General features: G+C 33.7%; 1 protein-coding gene across 1 annotated transcript; it reads left to right on the top strand.

Moving 5' to 3' along the window:
- Positions 1 to 16: 16 nt before the first annotated feature.
- On the top strand, positions 17 to 10,128 carry LOC147395454 (pleiotropic drug resistance protein 2-like). Its single transcript, XM_086450592.1, has 16 exons — positions 17 to 64; positions 166 to 256; positions 602 to 1,503; positions 1,642 to 1,802; positions 1,885 to 1,988; positions 2,162 to 2,327; positions 2,420 to 2,554; positions 4,592 to 4,713; positions 5,309 to 5,641; positions 5,796 to 6,086; positions 6,188 to 6,271; positions 6,951 to 7,084; positions 7,183 to 7,410; positions 7,909 to 8,080; positions 8,353 to 8,607; positions 9,671 to 10,128. Exons 3-16 carry the CDS (start codon positions 638 to 640, stop codon positions 9,941 to 9,943), a joined length of 3,324 nt encoding a protein of 1,107 aa, XP_086306718.1. The 5' UTR covers positions 17 to 64; positions 166 to 256; positions 602 to 637; the 3' UTR covers positions 9,944 to 10,128.
- The last annotated feature ends 13,569 nt before the right edge of the window (positions 10,129 to 23,697 follow it).

The following is a 23,697-nucleotide window of genomic DNA, read 5'->3' as shown; positions in this document are numbered from 1 at the left end:
TTTCATGAAAGCCACAGCAGTGGCTGGCCAGAAAACCAATCTGGGTACAGATTATGTTCTTAAGGTTTGTTTGTTTGTTTTTTTTTTTTTTTTCGAGTTAACTCTGTTTCTCGTTTAACAAGCCGAGAGTCTGACAAGCCTTCCTTTTTAACAATTTTCTAATAGCTACTTGGATTGGATATCTGTGCGGATATTATGGTCGGTGATGAGATGAGAAGGGGCATCTCTGGTGGACAAAAGAAGCGTGTGACTACTGGTATAACTAAATACTCTCAGCTTTTTTTTGTTGTTGCTAGAATTATTGTTTTTGGGTTTAGGATTTTATATGAGCCTAATCTTAAATGCAAACAACTACTGAAATTGTTTGAACAAGTGTTATAATGTTTTGTAATGTTGAGATTATAATTTGAGCTGTAATTCGTGAAGGGTGTGTTTTAATCTTTAATTGAGGTGTGATAAATAATTTAAGAAATTGGGGTGTAAAAGTAAAAATTGTGGTGCCAATAGCAGCTCTTCTTTTTTTCTTAGCAATGTAGCATGAAACTTGTCACTTTTAACTATTCACCAGCAATCTTACAGAAATCGGTTGGTCCAAGTGCAGGAGAGATGTTGGTTGGACCAGCAAAAGCTTTTTTTTATGGATGAAATATCAACTGGACTGGACAGTTCCACAACTTTTCTGATTGTTAAGTTTATGAAGCAAATGGTTCATATTATGGATGTAACGATGATTATTTCTCTTCTTCAGCCTGCACCCGAGACATTTGAACTTTTTGATGATATAATTCTTCTTTCAGAGGGCCAGATTGTATATCAAGGTCCACGTGAGATTGTCCTTGAGTTTTTCGAATTCATGGGCTTCAAATGTCCGGAAAGGAAAGGAGTTGCTGACTTTCTTCAAGGGGTAACTTCCAAGAAGGACCAAGCACAATATTGGTTCAAAAAGAACCAATCTTACACTTATGTCTCTGTAGCTGAGTTCGCTCTGTCCTTCAAATCTTTCCATATTGGTCAACAGCTTTCAATGGATCTTAAAGTTCCTTATGATAAATCCAAAGCTCATCCTGCCGCATTAGTGACTGAAAAATATGGTATCTCAAAGCGGGAACTCTTCAGGGCATGCTTGTCAAGGGAATGGTTGCTAATGAAGCGAAACTCTTTTGTCTATATATTCAAAACCACCCAATTAACAATAATGTCGATAATTGCATTTACGGTGTTCTTCAGAACAGAAATGAAACCAGGTACAATAGAAGAGGGAGGGAAATATTATGGAGCACTTTTTTTCAGTCTGATTAATGTGATGTTCAATGGGATGTCAGAGCTTTCAATGACTGTTTCCAGGCTTCCTGTGTTCTATAAACAGAGAGATTTTTTGTTCTACCCTGCTTGGGCTTTTGCATTACCAATTTGGCTTCTCAGGATTCCCGTCTCATTGATGGAATCAGGGATATGGATCGTTCTTACTTATTACACAATTGGGTTTGCTCCTGCTGCAAGCCGGTGAGTACACTTTTAGTCTCCCTATTTCCCTGAAGTAATTTCATTTGCATGGACCCATATATTCATCACATACACATGATGAGGCCATATAAGTTGGAGATTCTTTTCTTTTTGTTGACACATGTTCTATATGTTTAGGTTTTTCCGACAGGTCTTGGCATTCTTTGGTATACATCAGATGGCCCTCTCTCTCTTTCGGTTCATTGCTGCACTTGGACGAACAATGGTTGTTGCAAACACGCTTGGTACATTTACCTTACTGATGGTTTTTGTTCTTGGAGGTTACATTGTGGCCAAAGGTTAGCAGTTGGTCTTTTCACCGTTAAATGTTTGGTGATTTTTAAAAAAAATGTCATTCTAAGCAGCCATTTCTGTCTGCAGATGACCTTGAGCCATGGATGATTTGGGGCTACTATATTTCTCCTATGATGTATGGACAGAATGCCATAGCCATCAACGAATTTCTTGATGACCGATGGAACATTGTAAGATTTTAAAGTTAGATTGAATACTATCACCTATAAATTTTTTTACTTTTCCTTGTCCTTACACTATGTAAGTGTTAACTGGCTATGGGTTGTTGGTTCTGTTTGCTATAACCATCATCCAAGATTGATACTATTTACTGATCGGACACTATTTTGTTTTTCTTTGAAAGCCTGTCGATGACCCTGTCACTCATCAACCTACTGTTGGGAAGGCCCTTCTCAAGAGCAGTGGCATGTTTTTGGAGGAGTATTGGTATTGGATTTGTATTGGGGCACTCCTCGGGTTTTCTCTTCTCTTCAATGTTTGTTTTTTTGCAGCACTGACTTATTTGAATCGTAAGCCATCACTTCTCATTTTAATAAATCTGGGGTTCTTCCAAGGAAATAAGATCCATCTGTTAAATCATTTTCCTGGAACTGCTTTGCAGCTTTGGGTGACTCTAAATCTACAATTGTGGAGGAGGATGGTGACGAAGAGAGTAAGAAGGGATCTTTATCCATTGGAGAACACAGATCCTCAACCATTGAAATCAGCTCTGCATCTGCTCCTTCTACGTCAGAAGGTTAGAGGTTTTACCTATCTTTGCCTGTTTTGATCTCACCTAGTTTCATACTGTATACATAATGAGATGGAGAGATGAAAAATAGCAATTTAAAAATTAAAATAGCTGGATTGCTAGAAATCTTTACTAAATTATGAGTCATCTTTACTATTATAATGATAAAAGGCAAAGTAGAGGATTGTTGACACCAAAATTTCTTCAATAATGTCCCCGCAATGCACTTATACTTAATAATTATTAGGATTTTTTTTTTTGGTGTCAAAATGAATAAAATTGCGAACACACAACTCTTATAATCATGTTAGTTAATTTGTTAAAATTACAAAAATATCCTTTTAATCTTCGATATTGAAATGAGATAAAGGTCTGATGCAAAAATAATTTGTTTGGTCTGGGGAAGTTCGTTTACGTCATCTAAACGGATCCTGTGGTACTTGGCCCCTTTTGCGATCTATTGGGGCATTTGGTTAGATCGTAATGGGTGCATTTTTGAGGGGAAAGTTTCTTTGGTGGATCGATTGGTTTTATCGATCTTAGAGTTTCTTTTCACTTGGAGCAAGCTTTATAAGGAATTTAAGGGGGTCTTCTTTGAGGATTTTGTTACAAGATGGGATAGGGTTTGTTTTTTTACGTGATAGTTTTTGTAGTTTGTGTTGCGTTTTGCTTTTTTGCTGTTTTCTTTGTATTGGGTGGGTCCCCTCAACCCCCCTAATTTTCTTTGATTTTCAATAAATTCATCTTTATCAATCAAAAATAATAATTTGTTAAAATTACAAAAACTTTTTAATCTTCATTATTATAATGAGATAAGGGTTTGATTCAAATTCAAGGTCACCCTAATTAATATTTTAAATTATAAAAATATCCTTGCAATATATCAGATTATAAGCTATGATACAAAATTGGTTTATCTATTTAATATTCTGAAATAAGTATTTAAATTAATTAAATCAAATTTAATTTTACACATATCTTAATTTTTGTCATACATGCGCGTTTGCACATGCCACCTGCTATTAGGGATGTAAAGTAGGATTTTGGAGTTGTTATGAATCGGAAAACTTAAAATATAAAAATAGAAAAAACTAATACATTTATTGATATGACCACTTTGGGTAGGCGCCCTCCGTAGCGCTTCTTTGATGGGGGCACAACCTACTAATGGACTGCTCCAAATATTTCTTCCTCTTCAACTTAAATCTCCAAACCTTGTTTATGACCTACTTTCTAAAGGTAAAATAGGATAGTCAAACCTATCTAATCAATCACATCTTCAATCAAATCTCTAAGAATCCTGATCAGATACAATTCAATCCTAATAAACTAAATTTATTGTAATTACTGAACAGGGCTCATAACAGGAGTCATCCCCTACAAACGTAGTAGATTCAAAAGTGAATTTGCTTTTACATTTTCTCCCATTGGCCAGTGTGCAATAGGTGAAAAACCAGTTGGAGAATTACGAGGAGTGTACATTTGGCTAGATCTCATGAAGGAAAAGTGCTTACAATGAGGGATATGATTTCCTAAAAGGAGACAAATTTTTGAAAAAAATAGTGCTTACATATTTCTGAACATGTACTTTTGTTCACAAAAAAGGTATTACCAGTTAGTGAAGATGGTTTGTCAATAATGCTGGAAAATATGTAAAATATAATCTTGGAAGTCAGTAGCAAGAAACTAATATTTGATGAATTCTTTCACAAATGGGTCATAGTTTCATTTCCATTCCCACCAAAAAAGAAAGTACATTATTCAACATAGCCAAGACGTGATCAATGTATAGAAGGTCCATTAATAACGGTAACTGAGTCTGTATGCTACGAACTTCCAGATCATTCGCAACACAAATAGAAGTTACACTGTTTAAAACTAGTCCAGTCTTAGTATTTAATATCACATCTATAAAATAAATAAAAAGAAAAGAATGAAAAATCTGCAACGCCTACATTCACATAATATCATGGACACTTGTAGCAGACTGATATTACATTCACATATTGATTCTCACGACTGACATTGCGTAAAAAATTACAGGAATGAGGAATGCTCCAGAGAGTTCCGGTGCAGACCATGCTCCTAGAAGAGGAATGGTTTTACCTTTTGAGCCTCTGTCACTTGCATTCAATCATGTGAACTACTATGTCGATATGCCTGCCGTAAGTCACTTGTCTCGAGTTAATGAGTACTATGTTGAGATTTTCCTTCTTCCTCTCCTTTGCCAATTTTGTCCACGCAACATCACTTGAGTATAGCATGGTTTCTCTAAATATGATGAGAGAAGGTTTTTTTTTTCTTGTCCTGAAGATTGGCACAAATTGTTTTATTATCAAATAGCACTTTCCTTCTTAGTTTGCTACTGGTGGATTAAAAACTATTTTAAACCTAAACTGAATGCACCAGTCTTTAAGATTGGAACAATGGATTGTGACTCACCAAGCACCACACTTTCGCCTTAGCACTACCCTATAAAGGGGGACTATCAATTTTCCATCAGTTTTCAAAATACTAATCCCATCTTCTATTGTTTATGATGAAGATTTTGAGATTATAAGAAACATGATACATTTTATTATCGGGGTACAGATGCCCATTCATTTATGTTTTAGTTGCAATAAATTGAAGTTTTCACACATCAAAGAAGTTTAATATAGCTTTAAGTAGACAAAATTAATTAGCATTAGCTATCATCTTGAGTGTGAGATATTGTTGAAAACTTTCTGAATGCAGTGATGATTTGGTTTTCTTCAACAGGAAATGAAGACCCAAGGAGTTGAAGAAAGCCGTCTCCAATTGCTACGAGATATCAGTGGTGCTTTTAGACCAGGTGTTCTGACAGCACTAGTTGGTGTCAGTGGTGCTGGGAAGACCACTTTGATGGATGTGCTGGCGGGAAGAAAGACCGGTGGGTACATTGAAGGAAGTATTAACATTTCTGGTTACCCAAAGAACCAAGCAACATTCGCTCGGGTTAGCGGTTATTGTGAACAGAACGATGTCCATTCCCCATATGTTACTGTTTATGAGTCTCTTTTGTACTCAGCCTGGCTGCGTCTTGCTTCTGAAGTAAACAAGGAAACACGAAAGGTTGGTAGGATGTTTCTATTCATCCCTCTTTCATTAATCTCAATTTCCAAAAATATTTATTGATCAAAGAGCCATTGTCACACTGTGTATAGCAGCAATATGAAGTTGTCCTTGAAGGGAAATATTGTTGATTGTGATGTTTTCCTTTATTTAGATGTTTGTTGATGAAGTTATGGACTTGGTTGAGCTTAATCCGCTGAGGAATGCTCTTGTTGGCCTTCCTGGAGTAGATGGTCTTTCAACTGAACAGAGAAAGAGACTCACAATAGCTGTAGAATTGGTTGCTAATCCATCCATCATCTTCATGGATGAGCCAACATCAGGACTTGATGCTAGGGCTGCAGCAATTGTTATGCGGACTGTTAGAAATACAGTAGATACAGGAAGAACTGTTGTTTGCACAATTCACCAACCAAGCATTGACATTTTTGAAGCTTTTGATGAGGTATGACTCAATTTTATAAGCTCTGTTTTTTGAAGTCTTCTATCAATGATTATCATGCAATTGTGATACTTTTTTTTAACTTGACGTTATTTTGCTTACAGCTACTGTTGATGAAGAGAGGAGGAAGAGTCATTTATGCTGGACCTCTTGGTCGCAATTCTCACAAGCTTGTAGAATATTTTGAAGTGAGTATTCTTTTCTATTTTCCGTGTTATTTTCTTAATAAATTCAAGGTTTTTATGAAAGAAACATGCCCAACTACTTAGCAGTTAAACTTGTTCTAGAGAATGCTAATAGACATACCTTTTAAGTTATCAGAGTAGGCTAGCATAGAGTAAATGATTGGACCTAAAAATATTTCTCCCATTTGCCTGTCCATTCCCTTTGGTCCTCTTCTGATTGAAGAGGTTGCTAGCTCATGGACCTCCCACTCATTGAAACATCTTCTAAAGCCCAAGTCCCATGATAAATCACTTCCGTTCCGAATCATGAAGGCTTCAACTGGTAAATTCTTTTTATTTGAGATAGAAAAAAAAGCTGGGAACTGTGAAGAAAAGGGTATGTCACCACACTAATGGTCCTCTCAAAATCTTACTCGATGCCCTTTACCCGCCCTAAAAGCAATGTTCCTGCAGAATTTGGGTAGCAATACCTTTAGACACTACATTTGTAGGAAGGTTTAACCTCTTCCTTTTCCCTCCAAAAGGCTTCTCTCCATACTTTGCCTTAATGACTTTCCTCCACTAGCATGAACCTCCATAACCATTTACCTAGTTGTGCCGAGTTCTTAATCCTAAAGCCTCTAATGCCTAGACCCCGTTTCATCTTTGAGGTCTGACTTCTTATTATTGTTACCTCTTGCAGGCTATTCCAGGTGTTCCCAAGATCAAAGATGGTTATAATCCTGCCACATGGATGCTGGATGTCAGTTCTGCTGCTGTTGAGACTCAACTTGATACAGATTTTGCAGAAATTTATGCCAATTCCAGCCTCTATCAGTAAGTGAAACATGTTATTTTAATTCAATAGCTGTCTGGTTGTACACTTTTCTGATTATTATCTTATTATACACATCTTCCTATTGATACCTTTTCAGGAGTAATCAGGAACTTATCAAAGAACTAAGCACTCCAAATCCTGGTTCCAAAGATCTTTACTTCCCTACTGAATACTCCCAAAGCTTTACTACTCAATGCATTGCTTGTTTCTGGAAACAGCACTGGTCATACTGGAGGAACTCACAATATAATGCAATTCGATTCTTCATGACAGTAATTATTGGTATTCTATTTGGTGTCATCTTCTGGAACAAAGGAGGTCAGATGTAAGTGTTCCAGTTCTTTATTCTTCTATTATTTGAGTTTCTGTAGTTATTCCTAATAATATGTAAAAAAACAATAGTCTAAGTATTGTAGAATATAATTATTGTCCATAATTAAAATCTCACTAAGTTGGTAAGTGAAGATTGAAGAAAATACCAATGATTAATCTGAATATTGAGCATCCTTACCTTTCTAAAATAGCAATAATTGGATTATGATATTTACCCCTCCCCACCCACCACCCCGAATAGGCAAAAAAAAAAAAAAAGATATTATGGGGAAGGGAAATTTTTTGCCTAGATTGACCTGGCTGACTGCAAGGTTTTGTTTTTAGTTGTTGAGATTTTGGATGTCATAAAATATTCTAAGAATAATGGGTATGTTTGAACTTTTAAAGAAGTCATTATCTTATGTAAACTTTGAAGGATCATTCTTCAGCTCTTTGAGACTTAGTTATATGTCTGAACTCTGAAGTTTATTGCATTCTTTTATGTCATCAGAAACAAACAGCAAGACCTGAGAAATATTGTGGGAGCTATGTATTCTGCTGTTTTTTTCCTTGGAGCCACCAATGCTTCTGCTGTGCAGTCTGTTGTAGCAATCGAGAGAACAGTTTTCTACCGTGAAAAAGCAGCGGGAATGTATTCACCATTGCCTTATGCATTTGCTCAGGTAAGCGAAACTGATTAAGAAAACTAGAGTACATCAAAAAGTTTTTTTGCTCTCCTAGTTCTTTTCTGCATCATATTTACCCTTTTTTTGAAATATTTTCCTACACATCATAAACATTTTTAAGCAAGAAAATTTTGGTAAATTTTTTCTTAACAAATAAAATGACAAAAATATAGATCACATTATTTTCTATATAGGAAGGTTTTAATCTTTCTTCGTATGATGAATATTCAAGAGAACTAATCCCTAATCTCTCTCCCTCTCTTACGCAGGTGGCCATTGAGACAATTTACGTGGCTATTCAAACCATCGTTTACACTCTTCTCCTGTACTCTATGATAGGGTTCGAATGGAATGCTGCCAAGTTTCTCTGGTTCTACTATTTCATATTCATGTGCTTCGTCTACTTTGTACTGTATGGGATGATGGTTGTAGCACTGACTCCAGGCCACCAAATAGCTGCCATTGTTATGTCCTTCCTCTTAAGCTTCTGGAATTTGTTCTCTGGTTTCCTCATCCCTAGGACGGTACGTAATCTCAATGTTTAATGAATAGATAAGTGAAAATTTCTCAGATTGGTCTCACCCTGGTTCAATTTGGTCTGACCAATTTGCATTTATTAAAGAGTTCTAAAGAAAATATGATTAGAAATTACCTTCTTCAAATCTTTGATCATATGATATATCTGTTTTTTTTCTTCTATCTCAAGGTGTAATTAATTTTTTCATTGGACTTGCAACTAGGCCTACTTAGATTATGCATTGTGATTAAGGCATTTTTTTTCCTAAGCATGTTCTGTAATTCTCTTTATAACATCATATCTGTACTATTAGGATTTGATTATTTCTTGAAATTATGTGTTTCCTAAAAATTTAATATTGATAAGATTTTTTTTTTTTTTTCCAAAATTTTATATTTTAAATTGGTTCAATGGTTGAAGCACAAACTGATGGTTCTTTCAAATATGAACCAAACCCATTTACATGGAAATTAGTTCAGACCATCACAGTTTTTAAATTACTTCCTTCTACTGTTGAACATGATTCACATGAAATGTAGGGTTCTTGAACTACTTGATGGTGATGGGTCACACTAGGAAGATCTCATCATCAAAATTCAACCAATCAAAAAACCAGTTATCTCGTAGACTTTTTCAAGACCATTGGCCTTAATTTTACTGGTCCAAAAGAATAGAGTACATGGTTAATATCATTCCTTCAAGTCTATTTCTGGTGTAGAACATCTCCTAGTTAGGAACCATTTAATGGTGGGTCCACATCTACTAGGTAAGCTGTTAATGCATGCAGACTACCGAAAGGGTAACTTAAAATATATCCTCCCAAGTTTTGCTTAATAATAGGACCTGTTATCATTCATCCCCTCGTGTGCTTGATTCCTTTGCTTTTTTTTTTTTTAGAATGGTAATTTTGTGTTTCTGTGGACACATGGATTCATCACATTCAGTGAATTCGTTTCTAATCCGAACCATCTAATCTGTGTGATCATTGAGAATTAAATGCTACAATCACACACATTAGACATTGTTTCCTTTTTTATTGGGATCTGACGCGTTCACTCAAATCTTTGCAGCAAATCCCAATATGGTGGAGATGGTATTACTGGGGTTCTCCTGTTGCTTGGACGATCTACGGCCTCGTCACTTGTCAGCTTGGAGACAAGAACAATCCGCTTGAGATTCCTGGGCAGGTAATAAGGCCAACGGTGAAGGAATACTTGAAGGCTTTTTATGGCTGGGAGCACAACTTCCTTGGATACGTTGGCCTGGCTCATGTTGCCTTCGTTCTGACATTCTTTTTTGTCTTCGCTTATGGCATTAAGTTCCTCAACTTTCAAAGAAGATAAATTAAAAAGCTTGAAAAGTAAGGTTGAAGTAAAGTGTTAATAAGAATGTTGTGTGTTGTGTGTTTGTAGTTGAAATATAGAGGAAAAGATAGAATGTTTTCTGTTATTGTAATATTTTTTTATTTTTCTGATAGGCTGTAAGAAGAAAGTATTTTACACAGTGAAATCTAAGATCTATTCATAAAGCCCATAATAATATTGCACCTATCTTCCAATTACTAGAAATCACCAATTAAACTTATCTTTTTGGTGTGTAAACTGGTGTTCCGATTTCATTATGTCGGGTAGCTCATGAAGTGTGGTATATGTATTGGATGTGCAAAAATCTTTTTTTATTTCAATTAAACATGTATTATCTTGAGATAAGCATCATTTAAAGGTCTAACAAAAATTATAGGATAAAAGTTTTTCAGAATCTTATTTCAAGAATAAGATGAGATTTTTTCAAGATTTAGGTTTAGCGAGATCTGACAGTCGCAGCATTGCACTCCTTTTAATTGCACAATACACGGTTGCAATGTTGCATGGAACTACGGCTAGTTACCTCAGCTAGAGAGTAAGAGCAAAGCGTGAGGACTTAAGTTGAAGAAAATTGTGAAGACTTCTTCTGTGGGGCGCAACTAATAAAAGTAATTAGTAATTAAAGAACAAAAATATGAATAATTTTTTTAGGTTTGGGTGCAACAAAAACTTGAGGTCGCAAGTAGTCGGTCCCTTTGTTGTTACACGTTTTCCCTACTTATGTATAATTATAATCACCACCTTGAAAGTACAGGTGACAACTATACAGTTTGCACTAAATTGTATTATTTGGTAGATTAGAGTTCTTCTAAATAATTTATTGTTTGGACTTTGGAGTTGGGCTTCATCAAACCACGTTTGATACAGACTGTCAAACATTCGGCTGAGATACCGTTTGAGGCTAGATGGGCCTGTATTGTAGATAGGCCTAGTTTGGACAAGTCTTGGGTTTTGGGTATTATCCTGTGTGCTGATCTGGGGCTTTATTTAAGGCTCAATATGTTCAGATGGTAAAACTTGGATCAAGATTTAAAAAAACGAAAAGAAAAAGAAGTTTAGTCACAGCTAGAGTAAGTGGCATGGCTGTAAGTGGATCGGATCAGACCCGATATCCGATCCATTTGGATTCAAAAACTTTGGGTCTGGATCAAGGATTTGAGTTCTAATAAATACCCAACCTTATGAGATCCAATTAATAACTCAAAGGATCATCTTTGGATAGGTCATAGATTCATACCCCGATCCAACAACATATGCAACCATCAAACTAGAGGCCAAGTTGGACTTGATGAAATAGGAAGCAAGGGTGAATTTACATTGGGGCAGTGGCCCCCACAAAAATTTTCAAAGTCTATTAATATACATGAGTTATTGTGACAGATAACAATGACGGATAAAAATCTCTATTAGTTGCCCCCACAAGAGCAAAATCTTAGCTCTGCCCCTGACAGGAAGTATCATGGTACGCCATCCTTCCCTGAAACGAAACTTTCAAGTTGGAGCAAGAACTAGCATTAAACTCAATATATTATGTGCCCAACGTAATTTGTTTGTATTTTTTTCGAAAAGATTGAATTTTTGAAGATTAAGAAGAAGTTGGATAGATCAGAAAAGAAAAATGTGTTACTTATCCAAAATCTTGTATTTAATTTTCATCTAATCATTTTTTATAAAAAAAAAAAAAAAATTGCAAATGAAAATCTCATTGACTTGAATTATTTGGTCAATATTATCATACAAGCAAAAGATGAACATCAAATAAACAAAGACTTACTAGAAGTCATTATTTTGATAGATAGGGGAATCAAGCCACCCATAACTTAGTTTGTTTAAATATAGGGTTGTCCTATGAAGCACCTCCTGACTAGGTGAAGAGATAGAATCTGTATTAAATTTAGAGAAAGAAAGAAAGAAAAATATGGGAATCATGGGAGATCTTGAATACTAAATGTCTCATGTCTTTTTCTTGCTAATTCATAGATTACATGTCTCCATTGACTGCGACCTAAACATTTTAATAACAACCCTATCATTGGAGTTTTCTGTGCCTTTTGTCCTCACTGTTGGTGTGTGGAGACAAATAGATTGGAAAAGGAAACCAAGATACTCTCTCTCTCTCTCACTCTCTCGGTTTAATTTGGGGTGATTTTGAGGTGGGTTTGGGAATAAGGTAATTAGATCTTGTAGTTTGTCAGTTGGATAGCTATCCAACTCCAGATTTTTTTCATACAACATGTGTGATTCTTTTGGGATTCAATAATAATTCATGAATGTTGGGTTCATTCTTTGTTTGATTTACAAAACAAAAGCTGATTTAACTTATATTAGATGATAAGTGGATGCAAAAATTTGTAATACTCCTCAATATTCATAATAAGATTTTAATTTTGTAACCAACGAGTGTCGAGTACAATGACCATGGCATCCCTCCCAAAAAGGAGAGGTTTTGAGTTTAAGCCCCTCTCGTTGGTCATTCATATGGGCTTATCCATGCTTACTTGATAGTTGTTTGTAGAGTAATGCATGTACATGAGGGATTTAGGTGAGATATGATACTCTAAAAGACTAGTTGGTTTGTCTTTGCCAATGTCATAAAAATAGAAAAAAAAAGAAGATTTTAATTTTATTTTTTTAATATGATATTTATTTTATGAGAATCAAGAGAATATCCGTAAAAATTACTCCAATACCAAAGTCACTTAAAAATGTAATAGAAAGTTCTTGGATAATAATCCTCCTCTCTCTCTCACTTTTTTCAAAGTTCACATAAGATTGATTTGATAATCGTTGCCTTTACTTCAACCCCAGAATGTATAATAATAGTTCACATTTCATAACCAATGTGTCAATGGTGAGACGGATATGCAATGCTCTAGAATATCCGATAATTCCACAATCGCTTTTGGGGCAATTCCAAGGATTTGCTCTCTTTGATCTGGGTGGCCTCTTGACTTAGCTTGTTGTACGTTGGGAAGCTTTCGTGGGATCGGGGTGTAGGATCATAATGACTAGTCTCATCCCAGAGCTAGTGTGGGATAACCGGCAGGTTGTAAAAAGGGGGAGGAGACCAAAAGAATACGCCAGGTGGTCGACAAGTAGAGTAGGAGTTGAGAAATTAACCTACTACCCATAGTAGTAGATCCTAACCATGGAATCTAAGGTAGATCGCCATGTCACGACGGTGAGTTATGTCTTTGGACGCAGGTTATTATAGTAGGTGGCCCCAGTTAGGGGCAAGATGGACAAATTTCACGACCATTTCTGACTCGTGGACTCGATTCAACCACGAAACGCTCACCCAACACGAAAGACTACGTAAAGGGCGGAATGACGGTGCGTTTGTGATTTTACGATTTTGTCCTTACTCTGTAGCTTATTGTCCTCGTGCCTATAAATTAAATGTCGGTTCAAAGGGCAACGTGGCAGGCTTTCAGACCTCCAAGCCAGTCTTTTTAGACCTTAGTCTTTTTTATATAAATTAATAAAATTACCCAAATACCCTTGTCTTCAATCTCTATTTCAAACCATAGTATAGTAACAAAGTTCAAATTCTATAATTATTAGGACGGGGTTTGAATCCGATTAATTCGGATAATGAAACGAATGTTTCATTAGAAAATCTAAATCTTTTTAGAAAATAGACAAATGTTATTTTTCAATTTCTTAAAAAAAAAGCCATCTTGAGCCTCCCTAATATAAATCCAAATTTGCCCAAATGGACAAGATGATCTTGTTTTATATATTTTGGAAAACCTAATGCCATTTCGAGGAAGACCCCATGTACGACCGATGAGTAATGCATGTGTTTGTCAATAAAATAATGAAATTTTTTACCGCAAATTACAATCCAAATCATTTGATAATTAGATTATTTATTTAATTTTTTTTAAAATATTATTTTTGGGTGGTTCATGTTTTGGCTTTAATAGGTTGATTGACGACGATAATGTTCTCTTTAAGGTAAAAAATAAAATTTTAATTTTAAATTTTGTGGTCTCATTCTTATGGTGGTCTGGCATCTGGAGGCACAACAAATTAAAAAAGATGTGTGAGGAGTTTTCGAGGAAAGACTGTAAAATAGTTATTATTTCAAAGGTGCCATTTTTAAAACATTGCATTTCTAATGATTATTAAAGTTTAAATAGGCTAATGGATAGCTATGATTGATGTGTTAAATAAATTATTTTACTTATTTGATTATGGATTTCTTAAATTTATAAATTAATCAACCAACAATATAATAAGCGATTGTGTAGATCTACCTAGTAATTTATGGTGAGGAACAATCAAGAAACATTTTATTTATGTGGTTCACCTAATCTTATGTCCACAGATGAGAATGATCATAAAATTATTAGATTTCTTAATCCGAAATCAATTTTCGTGAAACCCAAAATACCAATCTATGATTTTATGTTGGGTATTTGATGAATGCCAACGATACCCACTATAACCTTAATTCAATGCATCTTTATTATACCACATGTTCAATTAGAGTTGGGGTTATTTGGATCGACGTAAATTTATACCACAACAAAGATTTGGGATCGTAATAATCACGATCTATCTTTCATTTCACTTTGATAAAATGAGACTATGAGTTCTCCTATAAAATCAAATCTTCTTGCATGAATCGTCTAAAAATAATTACAAGTAAATATGATAAATTTGGGGGTCAAACTCAAATCCAATTGACAATGAATGAAGACGCCTAGGAGCTTATAAAGAGAGAGACAAGGCAATGAGTGTCTAATGTGGGGCTAAACTAAACGCACCCATGCACAAATGGGTCAAATTGGGATAAAATATGTGGAGATATGAATTGAATGATATGGAGGAGAGAAAGGCCTGCTCTGATACCATGATAATTTTGAATGTTCACCTCAGAATCAATTGGTAATAAGTTGAGAGGCCTAGAAGTTTATAAGGAAAGAGACAAGGGAACAAGTGTCCGATGTGGGACTAAACTTAACAAAATACATAGTGAAGATGGTCTTCTAATTGTAGGATTGGAAATTTTTTATTTTTCTTACAGAGCAAATCAATCTCCTCAAGATACATATTGACTGAGTGACACTTGACAAGTCACGATAAATCATTTCCCTAGCTGATTTTTAGGGAAAATCCATAGAATTCCCTATCAAATAAGACTCATACATTTACTAAAAAGTAGAAATAAAAGAGATTAATCATGAGATATAGAATTAAATAATATTATTATGTGAGAGATTAACGGTGGAGTTAAAAAAAAAAAAGGCTCATCTAAAATGCAAGGCAAGTCTTATATAAGCACATGGCAGAGATAGTTTATTTTTTTACTTGAATATTGAAGTGTGATTAGTATTTATTTTTACTTGATCGTCAAAGTGTAATTACCATGGTTTTTAAATTCGGTATCACATTTCGTCTTGTTTAACTATGATATCAAGTTGACTCGAGTGAGTTTTTCGATACGTTTGAGATCTTTCAAATAAAAAAATTGAACATGACTACGTGAGTCCTAAATCTTAGTCAAAAAAGTGATTTTGTGAGTTAGTCTCGTTCAACTCTGATACTGAGTTAACTCAGACGATACGTCTTGGTCTCTGACGAGTTTTAAAACCATGTCAATTACAGATCCTCAATTGCATAGTCACAAAGTTTTTCTCTATCACTCCCCTATATTTTTTTGGCCTATTTCTACATCTAAAATTTTCTCAAATTATTTCTTACATTTTTCCTGATTTTATTCTAATTAATCAAATTGACCCCTCACAAATAATTCCTGAATTGAAACTTAGTTGGTTGAGCTGGAGCTCGAAAGAGGACGGATATGGGCATATATCGACATGTGAGGATAAAAAAATTAGCCGCAAACATCAATTAAATTATAATAATACATGTATGCTGCCAATTATGGGTTGATTAGTTTGGAATTTAGTCCAAAAATTAATCCTAATTTTGTCCTGGATTTGATATTCTATCCCAAGTATGGGCAAGCCAACATATGGAGGAGAAGGCAGAGCCGAAACAAAACATATATAGAAGAAGAAAAAAACAAAAAGGCGTGAGTACGAAAAAAGTGAGGACTAGAGAGGGACCACTAGTCCACAGCTACACATTATTGTTTCTTCAGGTTTCTACACGATGTATGTTTGATGCAACATGCTTTGAAAATAGACACGTGGCACACTCTTTTGGATTGATTAAACATCAACATGATCAATGATTTCCAACCAGTAGATCCTTTTTTTTAACCATGTGATATTCATGTTGAATGAGAAATTCCTAAGTATCTCAGTTTGTTATCAAACTCATGTTCTTCATGTAGATTTACGTCATAAACATCGAGATTTGATTCAAGAATAGTTTAAGATTTTTTCTGGACATTATCATTTATTTTCTAGGTGAGAAGGGTTTTCTATCGACTACACATCGATGCTCAAGTTTGTTATAGAAAATGAAAATCTTACCCAAATCCATGTCTTAATTATAATTATTTTCCATTTTGACTTTCTGCCTATTAATAATTTTTTTTCTTCTTCAAATGGTCTTCTCTAAACATTCATTCTTCTAGTTAACTTATTTGGATTTTATTTCTCTTATTAAAATAAATGTTAATTAATATTTATTTAGAATTGATTCAAATAAAAAAATATATAATTTATTTTAAAATGATATTTGAAAGTTACTTTATGATTGGTGTATCTTTTTGTTAAAGTAAAAATAAGTATTTTTTGTATTTAGAACATGTTTATTGGTTGATATCTTTTTACATGGATTGAAGATTGTAAAAATATTTTTTTAACTATTTTTTCAAATAGTTTGCGAATCCCACATTGTTTTCTAAATTTTTTGAAGGGATTTTTAAACCTATAAATAAAAACTTATTCTTAATTCTTTCTTCATTCCAAAGACTCTCTCTTTGAGAGCTCCTAATGATTTTTAGCTATATGAAAATTTTAATAATTCTTTTTTATTTTATATATATATAAAGAAAAGAAATAAGGAAATTATATAAACTGTTATATATATTTGTTGAAAAATAAAAATGATGTTTTTGAAACTTTTAAATTATATAAAGCAGAAATAGAAAATCAAAAAGAAAATATAATTAAAATTTTAAAAAGTGATAGAGGAGAAGAATATATTGATAATAATTTTATAGTTAGAAAAGAAAATATATAACAAAAGAATAAGGTTTTGCCTGTGGACGCCCTTTGCCTTCTCGTATAGAGATGGTTGGGTCACCATAGTTGTGTGGGCCTGTTGCGGTGGTGAGTACGGTTCTTTTGTCAAATTAATTGGCGTTAAAAGGTTTTGTTATCCCTTAAGTTAACTCAAATGTCTCTCTGTTGAAAATTAGATTTTGAAAATAAAGAAGATAATTGCTCTAAGACATGTGGTAATTTACATTGTCTTATTGATAACAGAACGACCCTACTTCGATTGAATACGAAGATGCAGATGGGTTGCTGGTGAACTTGTTTTCAAGATACAACATAGTTAAGTTTTATCACAATTATATATTTTCTCAAAATTTGCATTATTTTGAGAAAATCTGTTACACTACTCTTGGATACATGAATGTCATTTTTGAAAGTTAGAATTAAAATTATTTTTATTATATTATTTTTTTAATAGAATTGTTCTCTATAAATAAAGAATAATTTCAATAACATTCATTCGTAAATAGATTAATAAACTCAATAGATATAAAACCCATTGGATTCAATAGAAATGCTCTAAATAAAAAAAAATACTTACTTTTACTTTAATAAAAAGGTACACCAATCATAGAGTAGCTTTCAAATATCATTTTAAAATAAAATAAAATAATTTTATTTGAATCAATTCTAAATAAATATTAATTAACATTTATTTTAACATCTTTTCTACCTAAATTCTTTAGATTTCATTCTTGACATCCAACCTAACTATTTTATGCTAAAATTTGGCGTAGTAGAGATTGTCTTGACTTATGACACGAAGCATCATTTAGACCCACCACTCAAGGGATAATTCCCAACTTCATCCTCGGATCTTGGACCCACATTTATGTGGAAGTGTGAGCGAAGCCAGGATTTTGCCCACATGAGGGTAACTTACAGTTGATAAAATTTTGTGAAGGCAACTAAGAGTGAAAAGAATAAATATTTACTAGGATAACTAAGAGTGGAATTCTTTTTTATGTCGCTAATATCTGTTACAATAGCTTATTAATCCATAGACTCTGAAAATTCTTTGGTGGTGGGGGTGGGGGAAAGTGCCCCCATAACCCCTACTGTAAATCCACCCATGCGTGGAAGTGATTCATGTTCGATTTGGAGAAGAAAATATTTATCTCATTGTGACGATCAATGTCAAGTAAATATTTGTCCATTCTATTGGATATTATTTACATAATTTTTTTACTAAAAGTAATGGTTAAACAAAAAGTTAATGATATTCACTTTTAAACATAAAATAAATTTTTTTCATGAAATTACGAGTGATTGAATTTTTATATGCATAATGTTTCCATGGTATGAACAATTGGAGTATAGATAAATAGTTATTAATTACTAACTCATATATATTTACCAGACCATATCATGTTGGGTGGGCCGTGGGTGAAAAACTATTTAACCCCAGATAAATCTGTATTTTTTCTTCTTGAGAATTATGATCCACATTTTATTTTGTCTGACTCAATATCAAGATTAAAGTCAAAGTCGGATTGTGAGGGCCAACCCATTGGATTAAAAGTTGCAAGTAAAACCAAAAAAAAGGCTAATAAGAACATGAGGAGAGAGGTAATTAAGATCAACGGCTGAGGAGACCGTCAAAGATATCGAGAAGATCCGATTTTCAGCTTGTCGGGATTATGAATCGTCGGCACGCGCAACTCTCTTTTGTCGTTTTCCTACGGCCGTTTCGACTCTAGTGCAGCTGAGACGCCACGATTTCATTCTCTCTTCCACGATATCTCGAGATAGATTTAAAAATCTCGTTATATCTTCAAGTAAAATATCGTCTGTTTATTTGTTGTGGAATAATTGATGTAGTTACTTAAGAGGGTTATACGGCAGTGAAATCATTACTTAGTTAACGTACTGGGATTTAATGGACATGATCATTATTGTGTGATTTCAACTGGTTTAAATGACCCAATCATCGGATCGGATCAGATCGGATCAGATCCGAAATACGATCCATTTTAATTGTGTAATTTGGTTTTGGATAGAAGATTTGGCTTTGATACAATTCCAAAAACGAAATAGAAGGTCAATGATTCTTGATAAACTATATTTTGATCCAATAAAATGTGAGGAAGCATTTAAATTATGTGAAAGTTACCTCGACATTGTACCTCATATTGCACATCCTTGACATGGATACAAGGGAAAAAGCATCTTTGGTTTATGCACACTCACCGTCAAGGATGTGCGATTGAGGTACAAACTAGAGGTCACTCCACCACGACTCTTAAATTGTACTATCCATGTTACTTAAATTATGAATAATGCGGAAGTCACTTTGAGATTGTACTTCATATTGCACATCCTTGACGTGGATACAAGTGAAAAAGTATCTTTGATTTTTGCACACTCACTGTCAAGGATGTGCGATTGAGGTACAAACTTGAGGTAACTCCATCACGACTCTTAAATTGTACTATCTATGTTACTTAAATTATGAATAATGTGGAAGTTACCTCGAGATTGTACTTCATATTGCACATCCTTGACGTCGATACAAGTGAAAAAGCATATTTGATTTATGCACACTCACCGTCAAGGATGTGCGATTGAGGTCACGACTCTTAAATTGTACTATCCATGTTACTTAAATTATAAATAATGCGGAAGTTACCTCGAGATTGTATTTCATATTGCACATCCTTGATGTGGATACAAGTGAAAAAGCATATTTGGTTTCTGCATACTCACCTTCAAGGATGTGTGACTGAGGTACAAACTTAAGGTCACTCCACCACAAACTCTTAAATTTATCTTATTTTGTAAATCAAATTTGATCCAATTTAAACAAAGTTTAATCGATAATAGATCTTATTTGGATTTTAATATTGAGACAACGATTAAAAGAAGAGTAATGATTTTCGAACACTCCTCTAACACACGCCCCCTTACGCCCCATCATAGAGTCGTAAAGCATTTGATTGTGTGTATCCTAATGCAATTGATCTACGATTTTGTGATGGGGGCGTAGGGGGTGTGTGTCAAGGCGGGGGGGAGTTTCAATGTGTCGGTTCATTTCCTAAGGAACCTAGAACCATAACCATCATATTAGTTTGGTTTCGATTCTTGTTGGCTCCGGGTCTGATTCCAAAATAAATGAAATCGGAATCGAAACCGCCAAAAATCACAAATACCCATTAGTTCCGATTCTCAAGAATAGAATGACAAAAAAGGTATTTTAAATCATTACAAAAAGAAAAAAATTCCTTTAAAAAAATTAACATATTATTAACAAAATTGTTAACTTAGTTATAATTTGTAATACTTAAGATACAAATTAATTATTTTTTCAAAAATAAAAAAGTTATCTTTGTTGAAAGTAATAATTTAAGTTTCAATCAATAATCTATATGAAAAATTGAAGAATTTTATATAACATGTATTTATTTTTGAAATAAAAAATACCTTAAATCATCTATAGTCTAAAAAGAAATGACAAAATAAATCGGTTTCAAGCACCCATTGGATAGAGCCTAGCGGTTCCGATTCTTATCGGTTCAATTCCATTTTAGACCTGGCTTTAATCGGTTCCAATAAAAATTGATCCGAAATCGGGGTATTCGGTTCCAGTTTCGATTCGATTAAATGGTACCCATCGACACCTTTAGGTGTCTTATTATTACGACTCTTGAAGAGAAAAGCTTACTTGACAAGGGACAATCTGATCCAAACTCGATCCATATCATCCTTAGATTCAAATATGATCTTGCTAGGCTGCAATTTGTACTCGTAATAACCCATATCAAATAGTTAATATTTTTTATTAGATAGAAAAAAGATTTTTCCAGTATTTTTATGGTAAAATCCACAACAATTTACATTTTTAAGTGAGCAAATATATGTTGAACCAACCCCAAAACTAATAATTCCTCCCATGAGAAAATCTTAATACATAATTTTTTTTTTCAATACAAGCCTGACCCCAGAATAAATAACTAATTTTGTTGTTAGGATATTTTCCAAGGTGCAATCAAACTTCAAAAAACATTTTTTTGGAAAATCTATTCTCTAGAAGAAAATGTACGGCCACCTTGATATCATTATTTTGGATCCACAAAATTTGAGATTTTGATGCTCAAGAATGTGCCACGTTTGGCTCCTTTCACTATTTAGATTACAATTTGGCATTTATAGTTGGACTAGCAAATTCTTTGATTCTAAACATTTTCCTTGCTCATTTATTATAAATATGGATTTAGATCTTCTATTGGATTTCTTATACTCTTATTTCTTAGTCACGAAAGGGTGTAGGTTCAGTATCTGATTACTCTGGTTTATAAATTCACATCCAACAATTCAAGATTCATGGCACGATAAAGGTCGTCTTTCAACCATCTTCTGCACACTCTGGACAAACTTGGACCTTATGTTCAAAACTTCAACTCCAATGCTCAAATTAAATCACAATTTGAGATGGTAAAAGCTCAGGATTTTATAAATTAGATATCTCTTCTTTTGTTGCATCTCCTAATAGAAGAGGGCTTGATCTAATAATTTTATTATCAACTTTCATTTGGCTTGTTTATAGCTCATGTTTTGTATTTGGATTTCAATCTATTCTCGGTAGTTCAGTGATTGCAAATTTTTTATATAATCCCTTCCTATTTGAGAATTGAGGGATTATACCATTGTCATAGATTCAACTTCCCTCGATCACTCGTGAATTTCTAGTGCTTGGGATATTTTGAGTCATGATTAGATAAGCCATAAAGAGATGGGTTTTCCTTTAGACCTAAGTTCATCCTAACTAGCTCAGGTTGATTTTGAGCTCTCTAAAATAAAAATTCACATATCTTTAAAAAAGAATGATGAAAAGTCTTATTATTTTATCATATAGTTTATTTATTATTTAATTATAAAATTATACATCTAATTATATATAGCATACATATAAATAGTAAGTAATCCAATCTCCCTCATGCTCTTTAGTTCATCTCGGTAGAACAAGGAAAAAGCCTATGTGGTGGGTTCGACTCCCACAGGAGCGCACATTAATTACCAATCAGCTGCTTTTCATTCAAGGAAGGGTCAATGTAATATGAGTCTACTATGATATTATTTCGCGGTCCTGATTGAATGAATCAACTTAATAGTTGATCAATCTCCTCCGCATATGTCCATATAACATATGTACATGCAACTAGTCATTGTTAGGCCTTGTTTGGTTCAGAGTTAATAGGTTAAAAAATTTCGAACATAATCTTGTAATTAGAGGGAGATTCCAAATCGTAGGTTTTTGAACTTTGAAAAGCACTTTCTTGACTAAGTTAATAAGAAAAGTTTCCTAACCCTATCATCTTGTAGCATCTAAAATTATGATTTGATGTAATAGGGTTATAGAGGTTAAAATTCTTTAAAAAATGGGATGTTTTTCTAACAGAGTTGCTATTGCCACACTAACTTTTGCTAACACCACCCAAATGTTTGCAATTCTTTGATGATTTATTTAAGTATTGGTATGACATTAGTAATAGTTGGTATGGCAATAACAACACTTAAAAAAAAAAGTTAATTTTCTCATATTAGAATTTTAGTTTTAAATTTGAAAGTTTGATAGTCGTTCATTCTCAACACATTAGATCAGGTTGAAAAAGAATTTTTTTTTTCTTTTAATTTGAATGTTTAAATGAAATCAAGAAAGTTGTGGTGTAAAATTTTCAACATGATAATTAATGTGGGTCTAATGATCGTTAAAATTTGAAAATTTACTTAACTTATTAAGGCATGTTTTTTAAATTTTAATTTTTTGAATTTTGTAAATAAGGGTACAAAGAAATACACTTTAAAAATTAAATTTTATATCGAAAATGCCCTTAAAAACCATCCAAAGTGTATTTATTAAACTTTAACGTGTGTCTAAGGGCACTATGAATTAGTACGATATTACAACAGATTTTAGCGGTGAATTAAAAAAAACTTAACATTATTACCCATTAGATTTTTTTTTTTTTTTCAATCTTAATTGCCCTCACCATTATTTTTTTATTTAATTGTCCCGATCAAAAACTTTCTACTATTGATTGGCTCCACGTGGGCAAAATCTTGGCTCCGCCCCTAATTGACAAGACCTTAACTTTTAGGGTGGGTCATAGGGCAAATTGACCAGTCTACCTATTCATTCTGTTCTGTCAAGGTCCTTAGATGGAGGCCAGTTGGCCATGAGGTGGACGATTTTGATTGGTGGCATATTCTAAATTCGTGTAGTCCCATCATTTTCCTTTCTTTCACCTCAAAAATTTGCAGTGTAGTTTCTTTTTCTTAAATTAAAAAAAAAAAAAAAAAACAAAGACATTCGTTTGAAATGGCGTAAAAATTTGCAGTTTCTCGTTACCGCAATAATCAATTATCGCACCGTCATTAATTAACCAGTCCATCGATGCATGCATGCAGATATCTCTCAGCTCTCCCTAAATATCGTGAGAAATTGAGTAAATGAGTCAGCGGTGCAGAGCGAGATACTCGAGAATACTTTTTCATGTTTATTTGGGACAACAAGTGGTGGTGTGCAGCGTA

Source organism: Akebia trifoliata, chromosome 8, assembly GCF_017979445.1.
Source record: "Akebia trifoliata isolate Shusen 1 chromosome 8, ASM1797944v1, whole genome shotgun sequence".
Lineage (NCBI taxonomy): Eukaryota > Viridiplantae > Streptophyta > Magnoliopsida > Ranunculales > Lardizabalaceae > Akebia > Akebia trifoliata.
Note: the sequence above shows the minus strand (reverse complement) of the source record. Positions and strands in the feature narration are given on the sequence as shown.

What these genes read in the sequence shown, in the direction of transcription:
- LOC147395454 (XM_086450592.1), top strand. Translation starts at nt 638, where the DNA reads ATGGATGAAATATCAACTGGACTGGACAGTTCCACAACTTTTCTGATT. An exon ending in TAAACAAGGAAACACGAAAG is followed by an intron (nt 5,642 to 5,795) that starts GTTGGTAGGATG and finishes TCCTTTATTTAG; the next exon opens with ATGTTTGTTGATGAAGTTAT. An exon ending in TTTTTGAAGCTTTTGATGAG is followed by an intron (nt 6,087 to 6,187) that starts GTATGACTCAAT and finishes TTTTGCTTACAG; the next exon opens with CTACTGTTGATGAAGAGAGG.